We start from the raw sequence: 12,568 nt of genomic DNA on the forward strand, positions 1-12,568 counted from the left end.
ATGCTACAGGCTGCTGTTTTCTACAACAGGTAGAGAAAAAAGTCCCTGGAGTCTTTCAGAAGGGCAAGTGTTCTCTCCACTGCTGTAAGAAAAATCTGCAGGGAAATCTGTGTGTGTGCTTGCATGTGTGTGTTTGAAAGAATTTGTATTCCTCTGAGCCTAATATGGGATGTCATAATTTTTCTGGAATTAGAATATCATATACAGAAAGGGAAAAAGATATTATTGAATTTGTGAATCTTAGAAAACACTTGTTCATTCGTGGTGACATCAAAACTTCAGGTCAAGACAGAATAATTTCATCAAAATCAGTCCTAGGTTAAAACCAGTACAGCCATTTCAAAGTCTATTTTCAGGCTAAATCTATGATGCAACACCAGTTCCGTTATCAGAAAAACCATATCACAGCACAAGCATGTTAATAGCGAAAAATAGAATCAACAAGTCTGACTGAATGGCCTCAATTCCATTTCATTTTGGGAAACTGGTCCACATTTCCTACACATGTCACATTTATTTATATACGTGGAAGCTATAGGCATTTTTAATGCTGATAGTTTGGTATGTATAGATAGAATCCCTTTATGTACAGAGCTTCTACAGTCAAGTGATAAAACACCAGAGAAAGAAAGAGCTCAGTCATCATAAATGGCAAGTACAGTGGTTTTAAGAATAGGTTCACAAAACTTCAGGTTTTGAGAGTTGGATCCTATAATTCTCTCCCTTTGAGGGTAGGCTGGACAAAATTAACAAACAGAATACCAGGCAGGGCAGGGCAGGACAGGATGAAGCTTCTGAGATTAGACCACTGAAGACATAAAAAAAAACCCTCCTCCTTTCCATTTACGTTTCCCACTTGGTGTGAAGCCTGTGGAGGCATGTATAGAGAGGACATGTTGGTTCTTGCTAATGTGAGCGCTATCTTGGAAGCAAACTGTCTAGTCCTACTTAAGCCCTCAGACGCTTGCAACCCCATCATCTCCTCACTGCAACCTCATTCCAGAACAATGAAGCTAAGACTGCACGTGATAATATATACTTAGTGTGTCTAAAACTGCTGTTCAAACAATATATGCATATACATGTATACACACACACACACATACACACACAGATACAGGCATGTGTGTATGCAGGACTGGAGGAATGGCTCAAGTGGTAGAGAATCTGCCCACAAAGTTCAAGACACTGAGTTCAAACAATAATACTGAAAGAAAAAAGAAGAATGCTCAGCACAGACAGGGGCTGGTGACGTACACCTGAAATCCTAGCTACTCAGGAGTCTGAGATCTGTAGTTCGAGGAAAAGTTGATGAGACTCCATCTCCAAAAAAAAAACAAGGAAAAACTAGGTTAAAATTATAGGTCAAGTGGAAGAGTACTAGACAAGCAATCGAACCAAATGACCAAGTGCAATGACCTGAGTTTGAACCCTGATACCAGTTGAAAAAAGTCAGGCATGAGGTTGCACACTGTAAATCTCAGCACTTTATGATACTAAGATAGGAGTATTGGGAGTTCAAAGCCAGCTTGAGCTGCAGAGTGACACCTGTGAAAAAAAGGGGAGGAAAGAGAAGGGAGAAAAAGAAGACTCGAAGAGAGAGAGGAAGGGAGAGAGGGAAGGAGGAAGGAGGGAGGAGGGAAAGGAGGAAGGAAGGAAGGAAGGAAGGAAGGAAGGAAGGAAGGAAGGAAGGAAGGAAGGAAGGAAGGAAGGAAGGAAAGATGGTTTTAAAAAAATAAGCAAAATCCCCCTCTATCTCTCTTCCTTGTCTTTCTCTACTAAGGACTGCTTAGCTATACTAGAGTATCCTCCCACAGTATTTCTCCATCAGAGGTGCACCACTTGCTTTGGCTGAAAGATGACAGCACACACTACCGGATACTCTGTCTGTACCACCCATGTCCTGAGCAGTGTCAGCTGCATGAATCTGCCTTTCCCTCCCTCTTCTCTTCCCTTCTATGGTACTAGACATTGGACCCACCCACTAGGGCCTGCAAATATACTCTACAATTGGCCTCTGCCCCAGATCTATTTTATCCTTTTACCTTTTTGCTTTTTACACAATACTGGGGTTTGAACTTAAGGTCTGGGCTTGCTAGGAATAGCTCTACCGCTTGTGCTCCACTCGCTTTTGCTTTAGTTTATTTTTTCAGATAGGGCATTGTGGGGGATTTTCCCCCAAGTTGACCTTAAACAGTTAATCCTCTGGAGCAGTAGGGATTACAGTTGTGTCCTATCACACCTGGTCCCTTATTATTAGCTTTTTAAAGTGAATAATGATAAATTGTGTCAGGCTCCAAAGATTTTGTACATATATTCAGGATAGAATTGATATAGTGAGTATTTAGAAGTCACTGTAGCTCAGCGTAAATTTCAGTACATTTTTATTTATCCATTACGTTCAACTCTACAATTGTTGGTGGCTTCTTTTCCCACCTTCCTCTAGGCCCGCTCCCTCATAATCCCTCTTTCCTTCCCATGTTCCTTTCCTCTCCACTCCCTGCAGCCAAACAAATCCGTACAAATTTAAAAGCTAACTAGCTTACAATAAAATAACATGTCTATACCTCCACACAACAATATTACCAAGCTTCACAATATTAAGGATCACTGGAAGAAAATATTAACAAAAAAAAAAAAACATAAAAATCAGAGTTCAAAAGTCTGGAGGCATGGCTCAGATGGTAGAATGTTAACCTGCGAGCAAAAGTACCTGACCTTCAGGTACTGGAGGAAACTCCTGTGTGGACGTCCAGGGAAATCAGAGGATCTGAGGAGCTCAGTTCAAAGCCATTGTGGATAGAAAAGTCCACTTGAGGGCTGGGAAGGTGGCTCAGTGGTAGAGCGCTTGCCTTGCATGCATGAGGCCCTTAGTTCAATTCCTCAGCACCACATGAGCAAAAAGAAAAAAAAAGAGAAAAGTCCACTTGACTCAGTTTCTAAAATAATCAGCAAAAGGGGGAAGGATTTGAAGAGGTGCACATTGGAAAGTTTAGACTTTTTTTGAAGCAAAATAACCATTATTGAGTGGTTTTAACCATGAATTGATCCAGGCTAGAGTCTATAGTATCACTTTAGTTTCTGAGGAAATACAGGATAAAAGAACAAAAAGAAACTGATATCAGTAGTTCGTGCCTATAATACTAGCTACTAGGAAGACTGAGTCTAAGAATCTCAATTCAGAGACAGCCCAGGCAGATAAAGCTGGGAGACCTTTATCTCCAATTAGCCAGCAAGAAACCAGAAGTGGTAGCATGGCTTAAAGAGTAGAGCTCCATTCATGAGCAAAAAAGCTAGCTTTAAATCCAAGCCCCAATACCAACACACACACACACACACACACACACATACACACACACACACACACACACAGAGTACTGGAATTAAATAATAATTAAAGTTGCCTGCACAACTTAGTGAATGTCCTAAAACCCGCTGAATTTATATTTTTTTAAAGTTTTTTAATAGAAAAATTGCAACTCAACTTTAAATAGCTAAATAAGTAAATAAATAGCTAAATAAATACATCTCAGAAATGGGAGTCATTCTAAGTATGGAAAATGCTAAACTAGATGGATACTATCTCCTGTACTAATTCCTGTTTCCTGAATACAAGTTCTATTTCTAGTGTTCCAGTTTCCTTCTTATACCTTTAAGTGAATTCTGCAAAGCGTTATAATTTAATCTACCAAGCACATTCACATTATTCATCTCAATTGGCTCAATAACCTTGTGTTCTCTCTCTTTCTCCTCACATTAGCTCTCTCTTCCCCGCCCCAAATCACAATATGACAAGCTATGCAGCCTCCACTAATTATACCAGGTAGGATTATTTCTTTGGCTCTGGAGTTCCACAGTACTTTATATCTGTTGCTGTATTATAATTACAGATAGTCTACTGACTATCTGTAATTATATGTATCAAATGCTGAAAAGATCAAAATTAAGCTTTACCAAGTATTTTCATGAACAAGACAAGCAAAAATTCCTATGCATCATTCCTTTTAGGGTTCATATTCTCATTTTCTCAAGAGATTCTTAGGGGTCTTGGAGAGGATACAAATACTTGCCAAGAATAGTAATCCTGAAAATGAAACATGGGTTTGAAAACAGACCTTAGACCTTAGGAAGGTAATGAGAAGAAGAAGAAGGAGGAGGAGGAGGAGGAGGAAGAGGAGGAGAAGGAAGAGGAGGAGGAAGAGGAGGAGGAGGAAGAGGAAGAAGAAGAAGAAGAGGAAGGAGAAGGAGCAGGAGGAGGAGGAGGAGGAGGAGGAGGAGGAGGAGGAGGAGGAGGAGGAGGAGGAGGAGGAGGAGGAGGAGGAGGAGGAGGAGGAAGAAGAAGAAGAAGAAGAAGAAGAAGAAGAAGAAGAAGAAGAAGAAGAAGAAGAAGAAGAAGAAGAAGAAGAAGAAGAAGAAGAAGAAGCTGCAAGAAGATCAATGAAAAGAAAAGAAGGGGCTGGGATGGTGGCTCAGTGGTAGAGCTCTTGCCTTGCATGCCTGAGTCCCTGGGTTCGATTCCTCAGCACCACATAAGCAAAAAGAAAAAAGCCGGAAGTGGCGCTGTGGCTCAAGTGGTAGAGCGCTAGCCTTGAGCTGAAGAGCTGAGGGACAGTGCCCAGGCCCAGAGTTCAGGCTCCATGACTGGACCCCCCCCCCAAAAAAAAAGGAAAGAAAAGAAAAAGTCAGGATGAAGGTATAGAAGAGAAGTAGCATTTGACAGAGAACACAAAACCAAGTTAATGAAAACTTTCAGGTCAAGAGCCTCTGCGAACAGAGCCCCTCCCATCTCAAACATCTAACATATCAATCAATAAATTTCCATTTGGCTTTATGCCAAATCTGTACGTTTGCCTTAGATGTTTGGGCATAGTTGAGGGGTGGGGGGAAGAGTGGAGATGAGAAAGGGAAGAATGCAGAGGCAGGAAAAATTTTGATCCCAAAGGAGCAGAGGGAATAAACAGTGTGGCAAGACCTGGGATTGCAGTCTGTATATTAAGGAAGCCTGAGGTGTTGAACTGAAGACTGAGAACTGAATGTGAGAAGGTGGCATCGGGGAGGTAAGTCTGGGTGAATTTTAGTGTGGAGAAGAAGTATTATTCAGGAGAAGGGGCTAAGAAACAGGAATCCGAAAATTAGACCCCTCTCTGACAGTGCTCACAGAGGAACATAGAGCTGAAGAGAGTAGGTCGTATTGTAGTTTTCAGAGGGATGGGTTGAGAGAAGAAGAAGTTAGAGCCACTTTCTAGGTGGGGAGAGAATAGTGAAAAACAGATCCTTGGTGCCTAAGGAGGATCATAAGTCATAAATAGTATACAAGTCGTGGCGCCTGAGGAAGATCAGAAATCATAAATTGTTCATAGGTTCTGTTCTTCAACACTGAGAAATGATGGAGGGAAAACTAAACTACTGTGCATCACAAAACATGTGAAGGATGCCTGTCAAGTTTTGGATAGAGCAGTGAGGTAAAGGATGGAGTTGTACACTTCTCTAGTAGAATAAAAGGTGGAAGGTGACAGCTAGTGGCCAAGGAAAACAAGAAGAAGGAGTTTATGCTTGTTGGCCTGAACTTCATGCAGAGATAAATTTAATTACTTTACTGGAATTTGGAAGAAAGGAGAGGTTTGAAGTCAACATTTATTGGTTAAGAAACCAGTTTTTTTTTTAAAAAAGAGTCAAAAGATGACAGGAAGATTCCAGTGAATACTGCCTACATTTATAATAGATCAGATATATTCATTTTTCAAACAAAATATCTATTACTTTCAGAATGGTAACAGAAACAGGAGCCACCAAGAGGCATTGTCAGATGAGAAATGTGGTAAGCATTAGCCAACTTTCCACCCACGGTAGTTGATATGACAGAGTTGAAGTCAAGTGAAAGTGCATGAAACCTGCATCCATCTACTCAAGGAGCTTTAAATGCTCAACCTCTGCTTTAATTCTGTTTTGAGAGATGATTAGTTGAAGAGATAGTGGTAAGGAGAAGTTCCAATGATAACAGAAGGAGAACTCTGTAGACAAGTGAACTCTGGGTTATAGAAGCCATGGGAAGTCAAGAAGAAAGTGCTACAGAATAGATAACTTCAAATAGGTTGCTAGGATTGCTCAGTAGTATTAAAATCTGGAAATGTTGATGGGTACCTGAAGTGGAGTGTGAGTCACAGGGACAAAGAGAGGAAGATACCAGGATGCTCTGTGTTTCACTGTCAGGACGGGGAACCCACAGTGAGTTGCATCACTTAGTATCATGGGCTAAGAGGGACACAGGTTGAGAAGGAGTATAGGATGACTGATGCTGTGGGAGGAATAAGCAAATCACAGACTAAAGAAGAAAGCAGGAAAGCAGAAGATGAAGGTCACAAACCTGGGGTTTCTATAGTATTGGTGTGTGTTCTCGCCTGTGGGAATGAACATAGCAGGAGTGGGATAGTGCTGTCTCTCCCATGGTTTGAACATTCACTAAGTATAAACTCTATCCCAGACACACACAAAGAAGACACCGTCTGTCTCTTAAGATGCTCACAATATACAGTCTGATGAGGAGACATAGGGACAAAGAAGAAAGGAGAGGGGAGAAAGAAATGCAGGGGCATATAGGCATACTGTATAACAGAAGTATAACTTATCCTTCTTAGGGGATTAGAAAAATACTTCTGTATAAACAATTTGGGTTGTCTATATTGAAGAAGATAACAGGAGTAGAGGACAAAGAATAATTAAAAGACATTAGAGAAAGAACAAAAAATTTCCACGATATATATATATATTGTGTGTGTGTGTGTGTGTGTGTGTGTGTGTGTGTGTGTGTGTGTGTGTGTGTGTGTATCGGTTGATAAATTACTAAGTATTGGATTATAGACTGAGTCTTCCACATAACAGGGAATTATTACTGATAAAAGAATAGGTAAGGGATGAGAAGGATCATGAGCTATAGCCCTCCTAGACAAAAGTTAGCAAGACCCCTTCTCAACGAAAAGGCTGGGTGTGGCCGTGAAAGCTAACATCCCAATTACAACAAGAAGGATAAGTAGGAGGACCACAGTCCAGCCTGGCCTGGGCAAAAAAAATGAGAGCATATCTCAAAAATAACCAGAGCACAAAGAGCTAGAGGTGTGGCTCCAGTAGTAAAGCTTCTGTTTACAGAGTTCAATCTCCAGTACCACCAGAAAAAAAGTAAAATATAAGTGTGGAAATTATTCTTGAAGATAGATAGATAGATAGATAGATATGTACATACATGCCTGTGTTTGTGTAAGCATGCATATGCCATATGTGTTTGTGTGTTGTAGGTCAAGTCTTGTTTCAAAACAACAAGGAATGAGGATGCATTTCAGTGTAGAAGAATGTGCAAGGCCCCGGGTCCAATCTACCACACTGTAAAAAAATTTATAATTTTTAAAAAATTAAGAAAGTTTTCTTTATGTTTTGATAAAATAAAATATATTCCAACTATGATAAAGGAAGCATTGGAAAGGAAGAGGGACATTGATGTAGGCTTCTCTTTGACAGGAGAAAGTTCAGAAGGGAGGAGGTGCATGGATTAAGTCTCTTACAGAAGAGGTGGCAATGTGAGGAGCTGGCTTCTGATGGTCTCACCATCTCCCTTATGCAGGACAAAAGTGTAACTAAGAGAGAAACGGGATTTGGATTGCAATAAGAATTCTTTATTCACTGTGATAATCAGTTAACAGAACCAAAAGAGGCTCAAGTGGCCTAGTCTACAATAAAGCCCACAGTATGGCTATGTGGTTACAGCATCTAGGCTGGAGATGAACACTAGTTGGACTTAGCTGGAGTCTGAGCATTTCCAGGAAGAATGCAGCAGTAACTGGTGAAGACATCAGTGATCCTGGCAGTACTGAGGATAGTCAGATAGATAAAGGTGGAAGTAGGTCTGTCCTTACAAGTGGTTTGCAAACTTCTGGCATGCATCACAGTCACCTAAGGGGCAAGCTCACTGAGTCTGTAATAGATAGAGCCCAAGAACTCTTGATGACCCTGAAGATAGGTTTAGAAACCTTGCCTTTCAGGCTCCTTCCTGCTCTGAAGCACCACATTTCCAGCACACATATGACATGACCTGGTTTAATGGCTTCAACAGACAAAATTAATTTACTATACAAATAGCACAATATCGACACCCATTGTAAAAGGTACAAAATGGTTACTGAGAGGAGAGAGTGACTTGTCCAAGATCACACAATCAATACAGACCGAGCAAATCTCTAGTGGAGGTGCTTTCACAAGATCTCCAGGGGTCATTCCTAACTTCCAGAGCTGCCTTAAATTCCTTCATACTTATCATACCATCTCTGCCTGGGGCTAAGGGTGAGGGGTGGGGTGGGGGAGCAGGTAGAGTGTATGGTCTGCAGAGTCTAAAGCTCGAAGCCTCTTCTTGCTCAAAGTTTGCTAATCAGAAGCAATTGATTTTAGTCTTGGGACTGCAGTTCTCTGAGTAGAATCTGGGGCCTTTGCAGAGCTTATTATAGTTCACCACAAAACCACATCACGATGTCAAGAAGTTGTTTGAGGTTTTTGCTTTTGTGCTAGTTCTGGGGCTTCAACTCAGAGCCTGGGCTCTGTTCCTGACCTTTTTGCTCAAAGTTGGCACTCTACCACTTGAGCCACAGCTCCATATTTGGCTTTTTTTTTGGTTGGTTGTGGGGCTTGAACTCAGGGCCTGGGAGCTGAATTGAGCTCTTTGCTCAAAGTTAGTCCTCTACCACTTGAGCCACAGCGCCACTTCTAGTTTTCTGTGGTTAATTGGAGATGCGTCTCACAGGCTTTCTTGCACAGGCTGGCTTTGAACTGCAATCCTCAGATCTCAGCCTCATGAGTAGCTAGTAGTACAGGTGTGAGCTACCAGCACCTGGCCACTTTTAGCTTTTTTGGTAGTTTAGTGGTTTTTGGCAGTTTAGTTTTAGATTTTTGGTAGTTCAATTAGGATTCCAGATGTGAGATACTGGCACCAGGCCAAAAAATTGTTTTTTGATGTTCTATATGTTAGGTTTTTAAAAAGAGGTGGCCGAGTAAGAACAGCGTCATGCATGTGGTATTCAGGTAAGGGGTAGGTTTATTCATCATTCCGGCTGGCACCAGGCCATCTTTGTCCTCCATCTGGTGGGGAAAGGCCTGGGAAAGAGAGCTGGGAGAGCTGGGAAAGAGAGAGAGAAGAGCTAGAAAAGAACAGAGAGAGAGCAGAGAGAGAGGAGATAGAAGAGAGCAGAGAGCAGAGAGAGCTAGAAAAGAGCAGAGAGAGCGCTGGGCCTGGGCTAGGCCTTATCTAGGGTATGGGCGGAGAAAGGTGTGGCCACATCAAATTCAGATGTGATCTCAGCAGATGCAGATGTGACCTCTTCCAGGTGTCCCAATTGCCTAGGTAACGCAGGTACTGGGTGGAGACTTCACTGTGAGGAGGGTGGAGTCTTCTAGCCATCCAGGAGCCGAGCTTACACTATATGTCTCTGCTTTTCAGAAACTGCGACAATGCGTTAATGCAATGTTTATGAGCTTTGTAGTTTTCTGAAAATCTTACATCTGGGTAAAGAGTTCTGAGTAAGATTTGGTAGCTGGTGGCTCACCTCTGTAATACTAGCTACTCAAAAGGCTGCGATCTAAGGATCTCAGGTCAAAACCTGCAAGAGCAGAAAAGTCCATAAGACCCTTATCTCCAATTAACCAGCAAAAAGTTGACTGTAGAGTGGTAGAGCACCAGCCTTGAGTGAAAAAAAGCTTACAGATAATGTACAGTGCATAGGCCCTGAGTTCAAGCCCTAGTATAGGCACACACACACCAAAACAAACAAACAAACAAACAACAAAACAGTTCCCAAATAATACAAACAGTCACAATCTGTAGGAAGGGCCTGACTGTATGTACTTCATGCAATCTGTATCCTTTGTGCAGAGCCCTTGCCTGTGAGTTATATGTAACTCTTACCGTGTGTTTGCAAGCCTTTACACGCACTGTTGGTGTTGATATTCGAAATCTGAAGCTATTTTACCCCTGTGACACAGGCTTTTCAGAAAACCATGCCTTTCTTATCTGCTCACAGCATAATGGCTGGGAACAACTCTGACACCCGCACGGCTGGCTGCCTCCTCACCGGCATCCCAGGGCTAGAACATCTACACATCTGGCTGTCCATCCCGTTCTGCACCATGTATATAGCTGCCCTGATAGGCAATGGCATTCTGATTTGCATCATTGTCTCCCAGCCAAGCCTGCATGAGCCTATGTACACCTTCCTGTCCATGCTGGCCAGTGCTGATGTCTTACTCTCAACCTCGACCATGCCCAAGACGCTAGCCAACTTCTGGTTAGGGTCTAGCCACATTTCCTTCGATGGCTGCCTCACACAGATGTTCTTCATCCACTTCCTCTTCGTGGCTGACTCTGCTGTCCTGCTAGCGATGGCCTTTGACCGCTACGTGGCCATCTGCTCCCCTCTGCGATATGCCACCATCCTCACAAGGAACGTCATTGGGAGGATTGCCATGGCCACTCTCTCCCGCAGCTTCATTATCATGTTTCCGTCCATCTTTCTCCTCAAGCGCCTGCACTACTGTCATGTCAACATTATTGCACACACATTTTGTGAGCACATGGGCATTGCCCGTCTGTCCTGCTCTGATATCTCCGTCAATGTCTGGTATGGACTGGCAGCTGCTCTTCTGTCCACCGGCCTGGACATCATTCTTATTGCTGTTTCTTATGTTCACATCCTCTGTGCTGTCTTCCGCCTCTCTTCCCGAGAAGCCCGAGCCAAGGCCCTGAGCACTTGTGGCTCCCATGTCTGTGTCATCCTGCTCTTCTATGTCCCTGCCCTCTTCTCTGTCTTTGCCTACAGGTTTGGTGGGAAACACATCCCACACTATGTCCATATCCTGCTGGCCAATCTCTATGTGGTTATCCCGCCCATGCTCAACCCTATTATTTATGGGGTGAGGACCAAGCAAATTTTGGAAGGGGCTAAGCAGATGTTTGCAAACTGGCCAAAGAATTTAAATAAATGCTCTTGACTTGGACTTGGCCTCAACTTAATCCTCTTTAAATATGTTGTGGTGGTGGTGCCTGAAATCGGGGCTTTGCATTCTCCGTTGGCTTTTTCATTCAAGGCCAGCACTTTTCCACTTGAGCCACAGCTCTACTTTTAGCTTTTTTTTTTCTGATTAATTGGAAATAAGAGTCTCACAGACATCTTCTGCCCAGGTTGGCTTTGACCAAGGTTCCTCAGATCTCAGCCTTCTAAGTAGCTAGGATTATAGACATGAACCATCAGTGCCTGGTTTTTATCTTCTAAATGTACCTTTGCCTTACCTCTACTACACCCTTCCTGCTGTATTTTCCAGTTATCCCCATGCTATTTTCATCCATGTCCTACATTATTTGCATGGGTCATCCACTCAAATCAACTTCTGATTTCTTTTCTGAGAAATCTGTAGCACTCATTTCATGTTCTTATTCAAGTGTGGTTTGATCCCAACCTCCCTTAGAGAGAACTAACTAAACAGGGGTAATGTGATAACTTAGCCTCAGTTTACCAGCCAAATAGGAATTTTATTCATATCTACTTGCATTGGATCTTTAATGAGTTCTTCACTACTTGTATGTAATTTGGGCATTTATTTACTACTTCAGCATCTTTCTTATGAAAATCCCAACCATTATATCGAACAATTTATAGTCCCATGCGATGCTAGTCTAAGTTCTTTTCAACTGCTACATCTGTAACCCCTCTGTACAGTGTCTTTACAATAAAAATATATATTAAAATAAAAAAACTGGTACATCATACTTACCCAAAATATTAACACACAACAGCATAGACAATGGACAAATCCATTGATCTTAAATACAACATCTCTTTTACCAAATCAGCCTAGACTACCAATACCAATTCTAGAATGTTCCTTAAAATATAGAGACAGAGAAGCCTTTTTCATCCAAATATGCCTTGTAAAAAATTATACTTATTGGGCTGGGAAGTTGGCTCAGTGGTAGAGCGCTTGCCTTGCATGCATGAGGCCCTGGGTTCGATTCCTCAGCACCACATAAGCAAAAAGAAAAAAACTGGAAGTGGAGCTGTGGCTCAAGTGGTAGAGCACTAACCTTGAGCTGAAGAGCTGAAGGACAGCGCCCAGGCCCAGAGTACAAGCCCCACGACTGGACCCCCAAAAAAAAAATTATATTTATCATCAAAATTAGAAGTCGAGCCAGCCACCGCTGGCTTATGCCTTTAATTTTAGTTACCGAAGGGGCTAAGGTCTGAGAATCACAGTTCAAAGGCAGCCCCAGTAGGAAAATCTAGGAGTCTCTTGTATCCAGTTAACCACAAAAATTCTGGAAATCGAGCTGAGACTCAATTGGTACAGCACCAGCCTTAAGTGAAAAAGCAAAGAGGTACTGTCCCCCCAGTCTTGGCACACAAACCACACACACTCACATACACACATACACGTGCGTAGAACTAATGGAAAATTAAGTATAAACTTAGTTAAGACTGTAAAGCCAGACACCAGTGGCTCACACCTAGGCTGAGATCTGAGGATTTGAAGCCAGTCTGAA

The 12,568-nt window shown here is 42.2% G+C and overlaps 1 protein-coding gene across 1 annotated transcript; it reads left to right on the plus strand.

Annotated features, from left to right (window-relative positions):
- Positions 1–10,047: 10,047 nt before the first annotated feature.
- Positions 10,048–11,022, plus strand: LOC122114042 (olfactory receptor 52B6). The gene has a single exon (XM_042687159.1). The coding sequence runs from the start codon at positions 10,060–10,062 to the stop codon at positions 11,020–11,022; it is 963 nt and encodes a 320-aa protein (XP_042543093.1). The 5' UTR covers positions 10,048–10,059.
- The last annotated feature ends 1,546 nt before the right edge of the window (positions 11,023–12,568 follow it).

Source organism: Dipodomys spectabilis, unplaced genomic scaffold (assembly GCF_019054845.1).
Source record: "Dipodomys spectabilis isolate Male_0828 unplaced genomic scaffold, ASM1905484v1 ptg000003l, whole genome shotgun sequence".
Taxonomy (NCBI): Eukaryota; Metazoa; Chordata; class Mammalia; order Rodentia; family Heteromyidae; genus Dipodomys; species Dipodomys spectabilis.

What these genes read in the sequence shown, in the direction of transcription:
- LOC122114042 (XM_042687159.1), top strand. Translation starts at nt 10,060, where the DNA reads ATGGCTGGGAACAACTCTGACACCCGCACGGCTGGCTGCCTCCTCACC.